We start from the raw sequence: 20,932 nt of genomic DNA on the forward strand, positions 1-20,932 counted from the left end.
TCCTCACAATTTTGCTCTAACCTAAAACTTTTAAAATTTAACATCAAAATTAATTTGTAAAAGGTAGTACTTCAGACTGACACCTAAGAAGGCATTGTGGGGTAGTGGAGTGAGACAGAAGAAATTCAATTAAATACATTCTCAAATTTACCACAACCTGGCTGTGACTTAGGATAATTTTTTTTTTTTTTTAGTTTTTTTGGACCCCATGTCTACCTGCACATAAAGGGGAGTAGTTCTCAGTAGGTTTTAACATTTTGGAGGCTACTTCCTTCCAGGTTGTCCTCCACAGTAGGTTTTCTTCCTAAAAAAATAAAAGCTGGGATTTGAAGCTTCTTTTGCCTGCCCCTCCCTCCAGGATAAAAGTCAAATTCTTTCTTATGGCATATAGGGACCCTTCATAATTCGACCCTTTGGGCCACACTATTCTTACTTCCTTTCATTCTAACCTGCATTTCTTTACAAGTGCTTCTTAAAAGTGTAGCCTGAGGACCACCCGTGTCAAGTGCCTGTAACAAAAGCAAATGCCTCTGCCCCAGATAAGTTTAGGAACTCAGGCAATGGGATACAAGAATCTATATTTTCACAAGATCTCCAGCAATTCTGCCTCACGTGGCACTGAAACCCACCACCCTGAAATTTGGCCACGCTGATCTTTCCCCCATCCCCCTACCTGTAACAAAAGCAAATGCCTTTGCCCCAGATAAGGTTAGGATCTCAGGCGATGGGATACAAAAACCTGTATCTTCACAAGATCTCTAGCAACTCTGCCTCACGTGGCATTGAAACTTACTACCCTGAATTTTAGGCACACTGAACTTTCCCCCTTCCCCCTACCTGGAATGTCCTTCCCTGACTTATCTATAGGTAACATTTTCTTTTTAGCAAAAATGTCACCTCCACTATGAAACTTTTGGCTAATCCCCTAGGTAACTGCCTGTCCCCTCCTCTATGCTTCCACAACAGTTCATTTCTCCCACAGTACTTAGCACCTACTATAATTACATACTTACATGTCTGTTTCTCCTACTATAATTTGAGCTTCAAAAACAGAGACTATGTCATAACTTAGTTTTATATTCCCAGCATCTAGGACATAGGAGACACACAATAAATCTTTGTTGAACAAATAAATAATAGATAAAGATGAAGAACTAAGCTATTCATTCCACAAATATTTGAGTGCCTACGATGGGCAGGCACTGTTCCAATATAGGAAGTAGTCAGATAAGACAATTAGAACCCTGGAGACGGGATTCTATTTTATGCCTCTTTTAGCATTTTATCTGTAGAAACTTCCAAATGAGCCACTTGTTTTATTCATTCACAAGAAAGAACCACTTGCCTGATGTTTACAAGAGAGTGGCATTATGACAACTAATGGTAGTGGGAAAGCCCAATGCATTTAGTCTATTCCCATACATGTGTTTTAAGAGTCCAGACTCAATTTCAGTCACCTTCTCTTTACCACTTTCTGGAGAATGTAACTTAAAGAGCTGGCAAAGGAAAAAACAGTAAATGAAGATAAAGCCAAAGTGATTTTGCCATAAATACTTTAGTGAGAACCGAGGTCTGTAACATGCATAGAAGTAACTTCCCTGGCCTATGCCTTTCACTCTAGCCCACGTCTGGAGCTAACCAACTACACTTAACCCACATTTGAAAAGAAGGCCATTTTGAGTGTCATCCATCAGTATCCATCTTCACAGAAGATACCAATCAGGGGCCAGAGTCTCAAAGTTAATACTTCCTCTCAGGGAAAATTTAATATGGTAACACATACACATGAACAATTTTGAGCCATCCTACTGTTCTTCCATCAGGAGGCCCTTAGGAGACCAATGGTTCAGTGAACACTTACAACTTTGTCAAAATACATTAGAACACAGAAAAAGGAAACAGAGTAGAAAGGTTGGCAGGGCTTGGCTCACATACGATTCAGTCCTTAGATTTGAAGCCTCTTGAGCTGCTCGTATGTAATAAAAAACTGAAGAGTAAGTCATGGAAGAACACTGGGTTAATGATGAAAGCTTACTGCATTCTCTTAAACTGAGGAACTTAGTCTGTGCTACTCTAAGTTGCATTTGCTTGTAAATGTTTTTGAAAATACCTAGCAAATCAAGCATGTATTGAGTGCCCACCATGTACCTGCTATGATCATTGACATTTAGCAATATAAACAGATTAAAACAAATATATATGTGTGTGTGTGTATACATATACATATATATATATATAGAGAGAGAGAGAGATAAAATATATAAACAGACATTAGTGTTACAAGCTTGTTAGATACATAGTCTTCAGGGGCAAACAGGCCACACACATACACACACACACACAAACATAAATGACAGCACATAATTCAGTGCCAGAGTAATTGTTTACACACATTATGTTATTATCAGAGCAACCCCAAGGAGAGAGGGATACTACCCCCCTCAACCTATACACTAGACTCCACAAGGGTAGGGAATTACTTTTCATACCTGCAGTTCTCACCACTTTACACAAAACACCACACAAAGTATCCAATTTATGGCTCTGCACATAGGAGGCACTAAAACACAGCTAAAGGAAGGAGATTCACCCACGAGGAAAAGCCCAATGTGGCTGTGGATTCCTCTGCCCTGTGAGTGTTTTCTGTTGTATTATTATTTCTTCAGCTATTCTGGTCCTATAGTTAGGGATAGGAAATATGGACCACCTCAGCATGAACTTTCTTGTGGGCATCTCCCAGGAGGGTTCTGAAAAACTTCATAGACCCTTTCAGATTTGTTTGTTGGTTGGTATTCTGTTTTGTTTTAAAGAGGAAAAGAAGGAACATATCTTTTCTAGTAGCATATCTTTTCTAGTCCCTTCAGTTTGTATTAAACTCCAACAGAAAGCATTTCTGTACTTAGTTCCATCTTCAATGGTCACCATTAGAATGCTTGAGCTTTTCACTTGCCTAAAGGTTTCAATAATCAAATTTCCTTCCCATAGCCTAAAATTACCTGGGAACCTGAAGAACTTGCTTTATTTTCATGTTCTAAAAGGATACAATGATGTTCCATGGTCCAAGTCGAAGCCAGTTTGGCCAAAATCCTTTATAGAGTGCAAAAAAGCCCTCATGTTTCCACATCTGAGGGAAGGATATAATCAAAAAAGAATGAATTCCCCTTACTATTTACATCTCACAATTACTTTTATTTTAGTACTCACCTTCTATGCCCCTCCCCAACAACTTATGGCCCCATGAATGGTCTTTTTTTCTAAAGACACTGATTTTGAGTTATTATGTAATCTAAATCCACCCATTCGCTCATTTGATAAACATTTCCTAAGCACCTGTCATATGCAAGGTACTCTTCTTAATGCTGGGATAACAGTAATAATAGTAAACAAGAGAGAGAAAATATCTGTAGTAGCCAGCCTCCAAGATGGTCACCCATAAAAGCTACCTCCAGTTACTCACACCCTTGTGTTGCCCCTCCCACGACATATCAGGATTGGCCTGTGTCACCAATAGAATATGGCAATAGTGAATGTACATCACCTCTAATGGTATGTTATAGAAGACATTTTATATATAATAAGGCCTCTCCCTTGTTCTGTCTTGGATCATTCACTCTGGAGGAAGCCAGCTGCCATGTCATAAAGAGAGGCACACAATGGGTGTCACGATATGGTTACCAAAGCCAAAAACTGGGAAGTTATCTTTGACACCTCCTTTTTCCCACACTTCTCCATACTCAGTCAACCAAATCCTGTAGACTTATCAATTATTCTCAACTCTATCCCACCCTCTATATCCTCACTACCATGCTCAAATTCAGGCCCTCATTGCCTCCTGCTTAGTTTACTCTAAGAGTCTTCTAAGATGAAGCCAGAGTCATCTATTTAATATGCAAATCTCACCTGATTAAAATCTTTCAACATCTTCCCATTCAAGTAAAAAAACAAAATCTAAGCACCTCAGCATAGCGCTCAATATACTTTATAACCTAATTAACCCTTAGCTGCCAATATGAGAAAGGTACCTTAGTGTAGAGATTAAGAATGTTGGTTTGAGGCCAAATCGTCTGAGTTGAAATCTGAGCTCTCCCACTTAACTAACTGTGAAACCTTCGGCAGGTCAGCTAAGCTCTCAGTGCTTCAGTATCTACCTCATAGAATAATGATGAGGATTAAATGAATGAAAACATTTAAGTCTCATTAGGACAGTTCCTGATACACAGCAAAGCACTCAACAGATGTGAGCTATTATTCTTCAAGATGCCACCATCTACAGGGAGAGTATTCCAAACTTCAGAAATTGAACTAAAATTTCCTCCCATAGATTCTTGAGTTTATCACTTATCAAGCTGTGTTTGCACAGCTTCAGTACACTATAATTTGTCTGTACCTACTAAAATGGTGCCTGTTAGATAATAAATAGTTCTTAAACTAAAATGGTAACAGCAAAGAAAATATACAGTAATATCGTATTTTAGCCCCAAATTTGTTTTTTGTAGAAGTATTATCATCGGTGATTATAAAAAACATTTGTGATATTCAGCTCCCTACAAACATAACATAGCAAAAAGTGATCAAAGTCCAAGTGTGAACAATAGTATAATGCTGACCTAAAATGAGTACCAGATTTTCTATTTCAGGGTCTCTATCTTGTCTGAAGCAGGCAAATGTGGGATACGTTAAGTTCTTTCTATCAATAATTCTACATGATGCTATTGATAACAGTATCTACAGTCTCAAGCATTCAAATTAGAAAAGTAAGATTAAAGACAACTATGCATCAGCAGATTGCCAATGAGGTAGCTTTTCTACCTGGGAATTACTTTGAAAAGCTACTACAAATATACATAATGATTCTTCCATCTTCAGAATGATATGCAACAACTAAGAATAAGAACTGAAAGAAGAGCTGCGACATCAAAGAAAATAAAAAATGCAAACCAAGCCCACAGTATGCTTACCTTTAAAATACCATCCAAAGTGCCCTTGTAGAGGTCCACATGTCCAACAATTGCCCTCTGGTTCATCATGCGAGTTCGAACTACATCAACTGGATTGGAAGCCAAAGCCCCAGCCAAGCCACAAGTAAAGCTGGAACTAAAGATGAAAACTTTAAAAGATAGACTGCCCCACTTCCACCTCTGCCCAGTAAACACAAATTAGGCCAAACACAAATGTAGAGTGAGTCAGACCCATCAGAGAATACCTGGCACTTGCCCTTTCATTGCAATCTAAAGAGAAACGAAATCTTTTCTAAAGGGACAACGTTCAAAAGTTGTTCCCTTCACTTTTCAATCTGAAACTCAACCGTCTTTTTTTTAAGTCTAGCAAGATCTCTAAACAGAAAATGCCATCTATCATCTATTAGTTCTGTCAGTTTTTCAAACTACAGCATCATATACCAAATGCATCTGAGTAGAAAATATAATAAAAGTTGCTGGATGCAGAAAATATAGGATAAAATTAATACCAGTCTTCAGCACAATACTGTGGGTTCATTACACAGGCCATATAAAATTTCACCCTTTTTTTTACTCTCATTGAGAAAAGTTTGCTTTCTGACCCAAAATTAACCTAAACAAATAAAAGATGACTTATTAGATACAGAGGTTGTATGTGAACAAATGCAAACCCTCCAGATTTCCAACAGGCTTCTGTATAAGATACTACCCCCAGGTACCAAAGTGCCCATAGCATCTGGGATCTCTCTACATGTATCAGAAGGCTTCAAGTTCTGGTGATAAGACACACAGGGTATTCACGTCATTTGTACCTGTTATCAATTCTACATGAGGACTTCAATGAAAGATGCTTTTTGTGCTTAAAATACTGGAAATATGGAATGAACAAAACCTATCATACTTACACAAAGTGAGTTAAAATTGTGTCTCTCATCACTCCTGACAATATTAAGTGCTTCTTTGTAATATCATAGACAGGTAGCTCTACTCCCACAACAATAGCAGCCCGCTGAGCAGTTGGGACAACACCCTAAAAAACATAACTGAAATTAGATATCAAAGTAATATATAAATATTTAGACATAATAGTCTAATGTGAACAAAACAGACTGAGAGTTAAGTGACAGACAAATCTAGCTGAAGTACAAAGATTACTCTATCAAAGCAATGACTAATACTGGAACACAAATAAAATCACCAATATGACATCCAAAACACAAGCAGCAAAAGAAAATAGATAAGCTGGATTTCACAATTAAACATTTTTGTGATGCAAAGGAATCATCAACAAAGTGAAGACGGAGGGGGCTGAAGATGGTGGCATGAGTAAGGTGGCGGAAATCTCCTCCCAAAACCATATATATTTTTGAAAATACAACAAATACAACTATTCCTAAAAGAGAGACCAGAAAATACAGTACCACAGCCAGGCTATGTTTACATCTGAGAGAACTCAGCATCTCACGAAAAGGGTAAGATACAAAGCCATGACCTGGTGGGACCTGAGCACTCCCCCAACCCCAGCTCGCCAGCAGGAGGAAAAGAATCAGAATGGGGAGGGAGTGGAAGCACAGGACTAAATAACCAGCCCTAGTAATCTGCACCAGGAGCACAGACACACATCACATGGTGTACTAGATATTAGAGAAACAGAAAAGTAAAATCCGAGACGGAGACTGCAAGTGGGTCCCCACAGCTGGATCCTCTGGGACAAAAGAAAAGCGAGTGCTTTTTAAAAGTCTTAAAGGGACAAGGGATTAAAAGCTGGACAAAATCATCCCAGCACACTCAGCCTAGCAGGCTGGGAATCTTAAGGAACTTCAGGCGCCCTAACCCCCTGGGGGGTAACGCAGCCAAGAAGACCCTCACGGTGATAAGCAGCCAGCCATTCATTACCCCCAGCCAGTGCTAGAAGCAAATCAGCTGACCCACCACAGCTGCTGAGCAGCCAGAGAACAGAACTGCCCACAGCAACCAGAGTCTTCTCCCAGCACGCAGCAAAACGGGAAAGGCCCAGAGGCTGCTGCCAGTGTGCAACTGCTGGGTACAGACAGAAGAAGCCAGAGCAAGGTCCGGAAGGCATGAAGGGGCACCATTCTTGCAGGAGAACACAACTGGCACATGTGTAACCACCCGGCAGGACCCTAGGCTATCCCAAGGGAAGCCCCACTCAGGGCAGCTCAGAAGATTATACCAAAGACTGCACCCTGTGTGTGGGTAAATAGCACAGGCAACCAAGAATGGCAAGGGTGACCAGCAAGCAGGAACGGACTTTGTTCTCCTAGCTGACACATGCATCACTTGCCTGTGACCACTTCTATTGCCATGAAAAGGCAGAAGAATCTGGTCCAGTCAAAAAACACTCAAACAACCCCAGAGAGAGGGAGTGGTGAGATAGATATAACCAATCTTCCTGAAAAAGAATTCAAAATAAAAGTCATAACCATGTTGATGGACCAGCAGAGAAATATGCAAGAGCTAAGGGATGAAGCCAGGAGGGAGATAACAGAAATGAAACAATCAACAAAAGGTCTTAAGAGCAGACTGGACGAGGTGCAAGAGGCTGTTAATGGAATAGAAATCAGAGAACAGGAATACAGAGAAGCTGAGTCAGAGAGAGATAAAAGGATCTCCAGGAATGAAAGAATATTAACAGAACTGTGTAACCAACCCAAATGGAACAATATTCACATTATAGGAGTACCAGAAGAAGAAGAGAGAGAAAAATGGGTAGAAAGTGTCTTCAAAGAAATAATTGTGGAAAACATCCACAAACTGGGAAAGGAAATAGTCTCTCAGAACATGAAAGCCCACAGATCTCGCAACACAAGGGACCCAAGGAGGACAACACCAAGACATATAATAATTAAAATGGCAAAGATCAAAGACAAGGACAGAGTATTAAAGGCAGCCAGAGAGAGAAAAAAGATCATCTACAAAGGAAAACCCATCAGGCTATCATCAAACTTCTCAACAGAAACCTTACAAGCCAGAAGAGAATGGCATGATATATTTAATGCAAAGAAACAGAAGGGCTGTGAACCAAAAATACTGTACCCAGCATGACTATCATTTAAATATGAAGGATGGATTAAACAATTTCCAGACAAGCAAAAGTTGATGGAATTTGCCTCAAGCAAACCACCACTACAGGATATTTTAAAGGGACTGCTCTAGATAGAAGCACTCCTAAGGCTAAATAGATCTCACTAGAGAAAACAAAATCACAGCAAAGAAAGTAGACCAACCAAATACTAACTAAAGGCAAAAAATAAAATCAACAATCCACAAAAGCAGTCAAAGGAAACACAAAAGAGTACAGAATAAAACACCTAACATATAAAGAATGTAGGAGGAAGAATAAGAAGAGAGAGAAATAAAGAATCATCATACTATGTTTATAATAGCTTAATAAGAGAGTTAAGTTACACGCTTAGATAGTAAAGAAGGTACCTTGAACCTTTGGTAACCATGAATCCAAAGCCTGCAATGGCAATAAGTACATATCTATCAATAATCACCCTAAATGTAAATGGACTGAATGCACCAATCAAAAGACACACAGTAATAGAATGGATTAAAAAAGCAAGACCCATCTATATGCTGCTTACAAGAGACTCAACTCAAACCCAAAGACATATACAGACTAAAAATGAAGGGATGGAAAAAGATACTTCGTGCAAACAATAAGGAGAAAAAAGCAGGTGTTGCAGTACTTGTATCAGACAAAATAGACTTCAAAACAAAGAAAGCAACAACAGATACAGAAGGACATTACATAATGATAAAGGGGGCAGTCCAACAAGAAGATATAACCATTATAATTATCTATGCACCCAATACAGGAGCACCGACAGATGTGAAACAAATACTAACAGAATTAAAGGAGGAAATAGAAAGCAATGCATTCATTTTAGGAAACTTCAACACACCACTCACTCCAAAGGACAGATACACCAGACAGAAAATAAGTAAGGACACAGAGGCACTGAACAACACACTAGAACATATGGACCTAACAGACATCTACAGAACTCTACACCCAAAAGCAGCAGAATACACATTCTTCTCAAATGCACATGGAACATTTTCCAGAACAGACCACATACTAGGACACAAAAAGAGCTTCAGTAAATTTAAAAAGATTGAAATTCTAACAACCAACTTCTCAGATCATAAAGGTATAAAACTAGAAATAAACAGTACAAAGAAAGCAAAAAGGCTCACAAACACATGGAGGCTTAACAACATGCTCCTAAATAAATAATCAATGGATCAATGACCAAATTAGAACAGAGATCAAGCAATATATGGAGACAAAGGATAACAGCACAACGCCCCAACTTCACTAGGAAGCTGCGAAGGCAGTTCTAAGAGGAAAGTATATAGCAATCCAGGCCTATTTAAAAAAGGAAGAACAATCCCAAATGAATAGCCTATAAAGTCATAATTATTGAAAATGGAAAAAGAAGAACAAATGAGGCCCAAGGTCAGCAGAAGGAGTGACAAAATAAAGGTAAGAGAAGAAATAAATAAAATTGAGAAGAATTAAACAATAGAAAAAAATCAATGAAACCAAGAGCTGGTTCTTTTAGAAAATAAACAAAACAGATAAACCCCTAGCCAGACTTATTAAGAGAAAAAGAGAATCTACTCACATCAACAGAATCAGAAATGAGAAAGGAAAAACCATGATGGACCCCACAAAATACAAGAATTATTAAAGTATACTATGAAAATCTATATGGTAACAAGCTGGATAACCTAGAAGAAATGAACAACTTCCTAGAAAAATACGACCTTTCAAGACTGACCAAGGAAGAAACAGAATATGTAAACAGAACAATTACCAGCAATGAAATTGAATCACTAATCAAAAAACTACCCAAGAACAAAACCCCAGTCCAGACGGATTCTTCGCTGAGTTTTATCAGAAATATAGAGAAGACATAACACCCATTCTTCTTAAAGTTTTCCGAAAAATAGAAGAGTACAGAATACTTCCAAACTCATTCTATGAAGCCAGCATAACTCTAATATCAAAACCAGGCAAAGACTCCACAAAAAAAGAAAATACAGACCAATATCACTGATGAACATGCATGCAAAAATACTCAACAAAATACTGACAAACCGAATTCAAAAATACATCAAAAGGATCATACACCATGAACAAGTGGGATTCATCACAGGGATGCAAGGATGGTAAAACATTAGAAAATCCATCAACATCATCCACCACATCAACAAAAAGGACAAAAACCACATGATAATCTCCACAGATGCTGAAAAAACATTTGACAAAATTCAACAGCCATTCACTATCAACAAAATGGGTATAGAGGGCAAGTACCTCAACATAATAAAGGCCATATATGACAAACCCACAGCCAACATCATACTTAACAGTGAGAACCTGAAAGCTTTTCCTCTAAGATCAGGAACAAGACAAGGATGCCCACTCTCCCCACTGTTATTCAACATAGTACTGGAGGTCCTAGCCACAGCAATCAGACAAAACAAAGAAATACAAACCATCCAGATTGGTAAAGACATCAAACTGTCACTATTTGCAGATGACATGATATTGTACATAAAAAACCCTAAAGGACTCTACTCCAAAACTACTAGAACTAATATCTGAATTCAGCAAAGTTGCAGGATACAAAATTAATACACAGAAATCTGTTGCTTTCCTATACACTAACGATGGACTAGCAGAAAGAGAAATCAGGAAAACAACTCTATTCACAATTGCATCAAAAATAATAAAATACCTAGGAATAAACCTAACCAAGGAAGTGAAAGACCTACACCCTGAAAACTATAAGACACTCTTAAGAGAAATTAAAGAGGACACTAACAAATGGAAACTCATTGCATGCTCTTGGCTAGGAAGAATCAATATTGTTAAAATGGCCATCCTGCCTAAAGCATTCTACAGATTCAATGCAATCCCTTTCAAAATACCAACAGCATTCTTCAACAAACTGGAACAAATAGTTGTAAAATTCATATGGAACAACAAAAGACCCCGAACAGCCAAAGCAATCCTGAGAAGGAAGAATAAAGCAGGGGGGATCTCACTTCCCAACTTCATGCTCTACTACAAAGCCACAGTAACCAAGACAATTTGGTACTGGCACAAGAACAGGCCCCAGACCAGTGAAACAGAATAGAGAGTCCAGATATTCACCCAAACATATATGGTCAATTAAATATACAATAAAGGAGCCATGGATAAACAATGGGGAAATGACACCCTCTTCAACAGCTGGTGTTGGCAAAACTGGACAGCTACATGTAAGAGAATGAAACTGGATCATTGTCTAACCCCATACACAAAAGTAAATTTGAAATGGATGAAAGACCTGAATGTAAGTCATGAAACCATAAAACTCTTAGAAAAAAACATAAGCTAAAATCTCTTGGACATTAAAATGAGCAATGTCTTCATGAACATATCTCTCCCAGCAAGGGAAACAAAAGCAAATATGATCAAGTGGGACTATATCAAGCTGAAAACCTTCTGTACAGCAAAGGACACCACCAATAGAACAGAAAGACATCCTACACTATGGGAGAATATATTCACAAATGACATATCCGATAAAGGGTTGACATCCAAAATATATAAAGAGCTCATGCACCTCAACAAACAGAAAGCAAATAAGCCAGTTAAAAAATGGGTAGAGGAGCTGAACAGACACTTCTCCAAAGAAGAAATTCAGATGACCAGCAGTCACATGAAAAGATGCTCCACATCGCTAATCATCAGAGAAATGCAAATTAAAACCACAATGAGATATCAGCTCACACCAGTAAGGATCACCACCATCCAAAAGACAAATAACAACAAATGTTGGCGAGGATGTGAAGAAAGGGGAACCCCCCTGCACTGCTGGTGGGAATGTAAATTAGTTCAACCATTGTGGGAAGCAGTATGGAGGTTCCTCAAAAAACTAAAAATAGAAATACCATTTGACCCAGGAATTCCACTCCTAGGAATTTACCCTAAGAATGCAGTGGCCCAGTTTGAGAAAGACATATGCACCCCTATGTTTATCGCAGCAGTATTTACAACAGCCAAAAAATGGAAGCAACATAAGTGTCTATCAGTGGATGAATGGATAAAGAAGTGGTACATATACACAATGGAGTATTATTCAGTCATAAGAAGAAAACAAATCCTACCATTTACAACAACATAGATGGAGCTAGAGAATATTATGCTCAGTGAAATAAGCCTGGCAGAAAAAGACAAGTATCAAATGATTTCACTCATCTGTGGAGTACAAGAACAAAGAAAAAAACTGAAGGAACAAAACAGTAGCAGACTCACAGAACCCATGAATGGATGAATAGTTACCAAAGGGAAAGGGACTGGGGAGGGTGGGTGGGAAGGGAGGGATAAGGGGGAAAAAGAGGCATCACAATTAGCAGACATAATGTGGGAGGGGCATGCGAGGCGTGTACAACATAGAGAAGACAAGCAGTGATTCTATAGCATCTTACTATGCTGATGGACAGTGACTCTAATAGGGTATGTGGTGGGGACGTGATGATGGGGGAAGTCTAGTAACCATAATGTTGCTCATGTAATTGTAGATTAATGATACCAAATTTTTTAAAAATTAAAGAGAAAGTGAAGACAATACATACAATGTGAGAAAATATTTGCAAGTCATATATCTGATAAAGGACTAGTATCCAGAATATATAAAGAACACTTATAACACAATAAAAAGACAAATCACCCAATTAAAAATGGGCAGAAGATCTGAATAGACATTACCCAAAACAAGATACACAAATGGCCAATAGGCACATGAAAAGATACTCAACATGATCAGTCATTAGGGAAGGCAACTCAAAACAACAATGACATGACACTACACACCTACTAGGATGGTTATAATAATAAAAAAAGAAGTGGTGAGGATGTGGTAAAACTGGAATCCTTATATACTGCTTGTGGGAAGGTAATATGGAGCTGCTGCTGTAGAAAAAACTTTGGCAATTCCTCAAAAAGTTAAACATAGTATTATAGACCCAGCAATTTCACACCTAAATATATACCCAAGAGAAATGAAAATATATACTCATGCAAAAATGTACATCAATGCTCATAACAGCACCATTCATTGCAGCCAAAAAGTACAAATAACCCAAACACTTATTAATTGAAAGGATAAACAAAATGTGTTATGAAATCATTCAGCCATATAAAGAAATGATGTATTAATATATTTCATCTGTTAAAACAGATGAAACTTGAAAACATTCCACTAAATGAAAAAAAAACAGTCAAAAATGTCACATATCATATGATCCACTTATATGAGATGCTGGAATTGGCAAATCTAAAGAGACAGAAAGTAGATTTGTGGTTGTGTAGGGCTGGAAGGGCTGAGAGATATGGGAAATGACTGTCATTGGATATGAGGTTTCTTTTGTGGTGATGAAAATGTTCTAAACTTAGTGGTGACAGCTCCACAAGTCTGTGAATATACTAAAAAACATTACATTGTACACTTTAAAGTGGTGAATTTTGTGGTATGTGAATTATCCCAATAAAGATGTTATAAATAATAAAATAAAACCATTAAGCAAAAGCCAGTGTGGAGTGGAGAGCTTCCAAGTTTAATTCATGGAATTCTAGGATGGGCAGAAAGGATACACGTGGATGACAGCAAAGGTAATGATGCAGCCAGACAGAGGGCCAAGGAAAAGGGTCCCTTCTTCCAAGTCCTCCTGTGGTAATACTACCATGTGTCACTCACTAGCACAATATTCCTATCACAGTTCACGTTATGACACAGGACTGCTACAGCATTAAAGTTCATGTTTTTGAGGAATATTAATGACCCAAGAAAATGCTTATAACATTAAAGAAGGCAAGACATAAAATTCTATATAGTATTCTTCTAATGTTAGGGGAAAAGGTATACACATACACACCAAATTTTTGTAAAGGATTAGAGGGACATACCAAAATACTTTTCTTTCTCTGGGATTAGAATAACAGAAAAGTTTATTTACATTTTTTGCTTTTCTATATTTAAAAAAATGCCCAATGAATGTTTTATTTTTATAATAGGTCTAAATATCATTTAAAATGGAAAAAAAACATACAATAGGGACATCTGCTTTCTGGGACACCTGTTAAATTAATGTATTCAGTCAGCGCTAAATTTATACACTCAATTTATAAAGTGGAATTGATGTAGCTTTACTGCCATCAAGAGATGTCTCATTCTGCTGATTAGGCTGGCTGGCCAACAGTGCCTTCAGTGACTTCCTCTTCTGATACTTCCACACTTGCTCAACTTTGTCAGAAGATGACCTTCACATAAGACTACCTTGGTGAAACAAAAGGCCACAAACTGAAGGCCACAGGTCAAATTCAGGCCACAGATATGTTTCGTGTGGTCTATACATTGTTTCTGGAAAGTTGATATAGTTGTCAACATATAAAAAACCAGGAGATTGATGTAGGGAGGAGCCAAGATGGCGGCGTGAGTAGGGCAGTGGAAATCTCCTCCCAAAACCATATATATATTTGAAAATAAAACAAATACAACTACGCCTAACAGAGAGACCAGAAGATACAGTACAACAGCCATGGTACATCTACATCTGCAAGAACTCAGCATCTTACGAAGGGGGTAAGATACAAAGCCGTGACCTGGCAGGACCCAAGCACTCCCCTCACCACAGCTCACCGGCGGGAGGAAAGGAGCCAGAGTGGGGAGGGAGTGGAAGCACAGGAATGCTAAATAACCAGCCCTAGAAATCTGCACCAGGAGCACAAACACACACTGCATGGCACTCTGGATATTAGAGAAATGGAAAAGTAAAATCTGCGAGTGGGTCCCCGCAGCCGGCTCCCCTGGGACAAAAGCAAGTGCTTTTTGAAAGTCTTCAAGGAACAGGGGCATAAGAGCTAGACGGAATCGTCCCAGCACACTCACCCCAGCAGGCTGGGAATCCTGAGGAACTTCAGGCACCCAAATCCCCTGGGCAGCAACGCAGCCCTGAAGCCCCTCACAGAGATAACCAGCTGGCCATTTGTTCCCCTGGCTGGTGCTGCCTGCAACAGCGGTCAAGCAGCCGCGAACACAGCAACCACCTGGAGCGTCCTCCCAGCGCAAAGCTACCCAGGCCACACCCAGAGGCTGCCACTGGCGCAGAGCTGCTGGGCACAGACAGAGGAGGCCGGGGCAAGGCGGGAAGGGGTGCTGTTCTTGCAGGAGAACACACCCAGCAATCCTGCCACTCCTGGCAGGGCTCTGGGCTACCCTGAGGGCTGCCCCACCCACAGCAATTTAGAGAATTAACTGGGAGACTGTGCCCGGTGCGCAGGTAACTGACACAGGCAGCAGAGAAGGGCAAGGCAACCAGCAAGCAGGAAGGAACTTTGTTCTCGCAGCTGACACATGCGCCACCTGCCTAAGACTACCTCTATCATCATGAAAAGGCAGAAGATGATCCAGTCGAGAATCACCCAGACAACATCTGAGAGAGGGCCTGGGTAGATAGATATAACCAATCTTCTGGAAAAAGAATTCAAAATAAAGGTTATAACCATGCTGATAGATCTGCAGAGAAATATGCATGCAATAGCTAAGGGATGAAGTCAGGAGGGAGATTACAGAAATGACACAGTCTCTGGAAGGATTGAACAGCAGACTGGATGAGGTGCAAGAGACTGTTAATGGAATAGAATTCAAAGAACAAGAATGCAGAGAAACTGAGGCAGAGAGAGATAAAAGGATCTCGAGGAATAAAGAATATTAAGATTACTGTGTGACCAATCTAAACAGAACAATATTCACATTATACAGGTTCCAGCAGAAGAAGAAAAAAAAGGGATAGAAAGTGTCTTTGAAGAAATAATTGCTAAAAACTTCACCAAACTGGGGGAGGAAATAGTCTCTCATGCCATGGAAGCCACAGATCTCCCAACAGAAGGGACCCAAGGAGGACAACACCAAGATATATAATAATTAAAACAGCAAAGATCAAGGACAAGGACAGAGTATTAAAGGCAGCCAGAGAGAGAAAAAAGATCACCTACAAAGGAAAACCCATCGGGCTATCATCAGACCTCTGAACAGAAACCTTACAAGCCAAAAGAGAATGGCATGATATATTTAATGCAAAGAAACAGAAGGGCCTTGAACCAAGAATATTGTATCCAGCATGATTATCATTTAAATATGAAGGAGGGATTAAACAATTCCCAGATAAGCAAAAGTTGAGGGACTTTGCCTCCCACAAACCACCTCTACAGGATATTTTAAAGGAACTGCTCTAGATGGAAGCACTCCAAGGCTAAACAGATGTCACTAGAGAAAATAAAATCACACAAAAGAAAGCAGACCAACAAAATACTAACTAAAGGCAAAAAATAAAATCAACTATTCACAAAAGCAGTCAAAGGAAACACAAAAGAGTACAGAATAAAACACCTAACATGTAAAGAATGGAGGAGGAGGAATAAGAACGGAGAGAAATAAAGAATTATCAGACTGTGTTTACAATAGCTTAATAAGAGAGTTAAGTTAGACGGTTAGATAGTAAAGAAGGTACCTTGAACCTTTCGTACCCACGAATCCAAAGCCTGTAATGGCAATAAGTACATATCTATCGATAATCACCCTAAATGTAAATGGACTGAATGCACCAATCAAAAGACACACAGTAATAGAATGGATAAAAAAGCAAGACCCATCTATATGCTGCTTGCAAGAGACTCAACTCAAACCCAAAGACATACACAGGCTAAAAGTCAAGGGATGGAAAAAGATATTTCATGCAAACAATAGGGAGAAAAAAGCAGATATTGCAGTACTTGTATCAGACAAAATAGACTTCAAAACAAAGAAAGTAACAACAGATACAGAAGGACATTACATAACAATAAAGGGGGCAGTCCAACAAGAGGATATAACCATTATAAATATATATGCACCCAATACAGGAGCACCAACATATGAAACAAATACTAACAGAATTAAAGTAGGAAATAGAATGCAGTACATTCATTCTAGGAGACTTCAACACACCACTCACTCCAAAGGACAGATCCACCAGACAGAAAATAAGTAAGGACACAGAGGCACTGAACAACACACTAGAACAGATGGACCTAACAGACATCTACAGAACTCTACACCCAAAAGCAACAGGATACATTCTTCTCAAGTGCACATGGAACATTTTCCAGAATAGACCACATACTAGGACACAAAAAGAGCCTCAGTAAATTAAAACAGGTTAAAATTCTACCGAAAAATTTCTCAGATCACAAAGATACAAAGCTAGAAATAAATTGTACAAAGAAAACAAAAAGGCTCACAAACACATGGAAACTTAACAACATGCTCCTAAATAATCAATGGATCAATGACGAAGTTAAAACAGATCAAGCAATATATGGAGACATATGACAACAACAGCACAAAGCCCCAATTTCCATGGGACACATCAAAGGCAGTTCTAAGAAGAAAGTATATAGCAATCCAGGTCTATTTAAAGAAGGAAGAACAATCCCAAATGAAAAGTCTAAAGTCACAATTATTGAAACCAGAAAAAGAAAAACAGTTCAGGCCCAAAGTCAGAAGAAGGAGGGGCATAATAAAGATCAGCAAAGAAATAAAGAAAATTGAGAAAAATAAAACAATAGAAAAAAAATCAATGAAACCAAGAGCTGGTTCTTTGAAAAAATAAAATAGATAAACCCCTAGCCAGACTTACTGAGAGAAAAAGAGAATCTACACACATCAACAGAAACAGAAATGAAAAAGGAAAAATCATGACGGACCCCACAGAAATACAAAGAATTATTCGAAAATACTATGAAAATCTGTATGCTAACAAGCTGAAAAACGTAGAAGAAATGACAACTTCCTAGAAAAATACAACCTTCCAAGACTGACCAAGGAAGAAACAAAAAATCTAAAGAGACCAAATACAAGCAACAAAATTGAATTGGTAATCAAAAAACTACCCAAAAACAAAATCTCCAGGCCAGATGGATTTACCGCTGAATTTTATCAGACATATAGAGAAGACATAATATCCATTCTCCTTGAAATTTTCCAAAAAATAGAAGAGTTGGAAATACTTTCAAACTCATTCTATTACGCCAGCATCACTCTAACAACAAAACCAGGCAAAGACCCCACCAAAAAAAAAAATTACAGACCAATATCCCTGATGAATATAGATGCAGAAATACTCAACAAAATATTAGCAAACTGAATTTAAAAATACATCAAGAGGATCATACACCATGACCAAGTGGGATTCATCACAGGGATGCAAGGATGGTACAACATTCAAAAATCCATCAACAACATCCACCACATCAACAAAAAGAAGGACAAAAATCACATGATCATCTCCATAGACGCTGAAAAAGCATTCAACAATATTCAACAGCCATTCATAAAAACTCTCAACAAAATGGGTATAGAGGGCAAGTACCTCAACATAATAAAGGCCATTATGACAAACCCACAGCCAACATCATACTGAACAGTGAGAACCCGAAAGCTTTTCCTCTAAGATCAGGAAGAAGACCAGGATGCCCACTCTCCCCACTGTTATTCAACATAGTACTGGAGGTCCTAGCCACGGCAATCAGACAAAACAAAAAAATACAAGGCATCCAGACAGGTAAAGAAGAAGTCAAACTGTCACTTTTGCAGATGACATGATATTGTACATAAAAAACCCTAAAGTCTCCACTCCAAAACTACTAGAACTAATATCTGAATTCAGCAAAGTTGCAGGATACAAAATTAATACACAGAAATCTGTTGCTTTCCTATACACTAATGATGGACTAGCAGAAAGAGAAATCAGGAAAACAATTCCATTCACTATTGCAACAAAAAGAATAAAATACCTAGGAATAAATCTAACCAAGGAAGTAAAAGACCTACACCTTGACAACTACAAGACACTCTTAAGAGAAATTAAAGAAGACACTAACAAATAGAAACTCATCCCATGCTCTTGGCTAGGAGAATCAATATTGTTAAAATGGCCATTCTGCCTAAAAGAATCTACACTTTCAATGCAATCCCTTTCGAAATACCAACAGCATTCTTTAGCAAACTGCAACAAAAAGTTTTAAAATTCATACGGAACCACAAAAGACCCCAAATAGCCAAAGCAATCCTGAGAAGGAAGAATAAAGTGGGGGAGATCTTGCTTCCCAACTTCATGCTCTACTACAAAGCCACAGTAATCAAGACAATTTGGTACTGGCACAAGAACAGAGCCACAGACCAGTGGAACAGAATAGAGAGTCCAGATATTAACCCAAACACATATGGTCAATTAATATAAGATAAAGGAGCCATGGACATACACTGGGAAATGACTGCCTCTTCAACAACTGGTGCTGGCAAAACTGGACAGCTACATGCAAGAGAATGAAACTGGATCAATGTCTAACCCCATACACCAAAGTAGATTCAAAATGGATCAAAGACTTGAATGTAAGTCATGAAACTGTAAAACTCTTAGAGAAAAACATAGGCAAAAATCTCTTGGACATAAACATGAGCAATGTCTTCATGAACATATCTCCCCAGGCAAGGGAAACAAAAGCAAAAATGAACAAGTGGGACTATATCAAGCTGAAAAGCTTCTGTACAGCAAAGGACACCACCAATAGAACAAAAAGACATCCTACAGTATGGGAGACTATATTCATTAATGACATATCCGATAAAGGGTTGACATCCAAAATATATAAAGAGCTCATGCACCTCAACAAACAAAAAGCAAATAATCCAATTAAAAAATAGGCACAGGATCTGAACAGACACTTCTCCAAAGAAGAAATTCAGATGGCCAACAGACACATGAAAAGATGCTCCGCATCGCTAATCATCAGAGAAATGCAAATTAAAACCACAATTAGGTATCACCTCACACCGGTAAGGATCACCACCATCCAAAAGACAAATAACAACAAATGTTGGTGAGGATGTGGAGAAAGAGGAAACCTCCTACACTGCTGGTGGGAATGTAAATTAGTTCAACCATTGTGGAAAGCAGTATGGAGGTTCCTCAAAAATCTCAAAATAGAAATACCACTTGACCCAGGAATTCCACTTCTAGGAATTTACCCTAAGAATACAGCAGCCCAGTTTGAAAAAGACAGATGCACCCCTATGTTTATCGCAGCACTGTTTACAATAGCCAAGAACTGGAAGCAACCTAAGTGCCCATCAGTAGATGAATGGATAAAGAAGATGTGGTACACATACACAATGGAATATTATTCAGTCATATGAAGAAAACAAATCCTACCATTTGTAACAACTTGGATGGAGCTAGAGGGTATTATACTCAGTGAAATAAGCCAGGCGGAGAAAGACAAGTACCAAATGATTTCCCTTATCTGTGGAGTATAAGAACAAAGAAACAACTGAAGGAACAAATCAGCAGCAGAATCACAGAACCCAAGAATGGTCTAACAGTTACCAAAGGGAAAGGGACTGGGGAGGATGGGTGGGAAGGGAGAGATAAGGGTGGGGGAAAAAAGGTGGCATTACGATTAGCATATATAATGTGGGGGGTGGGCACAGGGAGGGATGTGCAACACAGAGAAGACATGTAGTGACTCTACAGCATCTTACGCTGATGGACAGTGCCTGTAATGGGGTTTGTGGGGGGGACTTGGTTAAGGGGGGAGCCTAGTAAACATAATGTTCCTCATCTAACTGTAGATTAATGATACCAAAAAAAAAGACATATGCACCCCTATGTGTACTGCAGCACTATTTACAATAGTGAGGAAATGGAAGCAACCTAAGTGTCCATCAGTAGATGAATGGATAAAGAAGATGTGGTACATATACACAATGGATTATTCAGCCATAAGAATAAAACAGATCCTACCATTTGCAACAACATGGATGGAGCTAGAGGGGATTATGCTCAGTGAA

The 20,932-nt window shown here is 38.7% G+C and overlaps 1 protein-coding gene across 4 annotated transcripts in view; it reads right to left on the reverse strand.

Moving 5' to 3' along the window:
• Positions 1–1,734: 1,734 nt before the first annotated feature.
• SLC25A14 (solute carrier family 25 member 14) overlaps positions 1,735–20,932 on the reverse strand; it is a 36,149-nt gene continuing 16,951 nt past the window's right edge. For all 4 annotated transcript variants that reach the window (XM_073227319.1, XM_037016970.2, XM_017664743.3 and 1 more), the window contains 4 exons: positions 5,864–5,988; positions 4,959–5,094; positions 3,044–3,124; positions 1,735–1,987 (listed from right to left, as the gene is read on the reverse strand). In XM_073227319.1, coding sequence (XP_073083420.1) covers positions 1,946–1,987; positions 3,044–3,124; positions 4,959–5,094; positions 5,864–5,988 — 384 coding nt within the window. In that variant the 3' untranslated portion in view covers positions 1,735–1,945. The remainder of the gene's footprint in view (positions 1,988–3,043; positions 3,125–4,958; positions 5,095–5,863; positions 5,989–20,932) is intronic.

The sequence above is a fragment of the Manis javanica genome, chromosome X, assembly GCF_040802235.1.
Source record: "Manis javanica isolate MJ-LG chromosome X, MJ_LKY, whole genome shotgun sequence".
Classification (NCBI taxonomy): domain Eukaryota; kingdom Metazoa; phylum Chordata; class Mammalia; order Pholidota; family Manidae; genus Manis; species Manis javanica.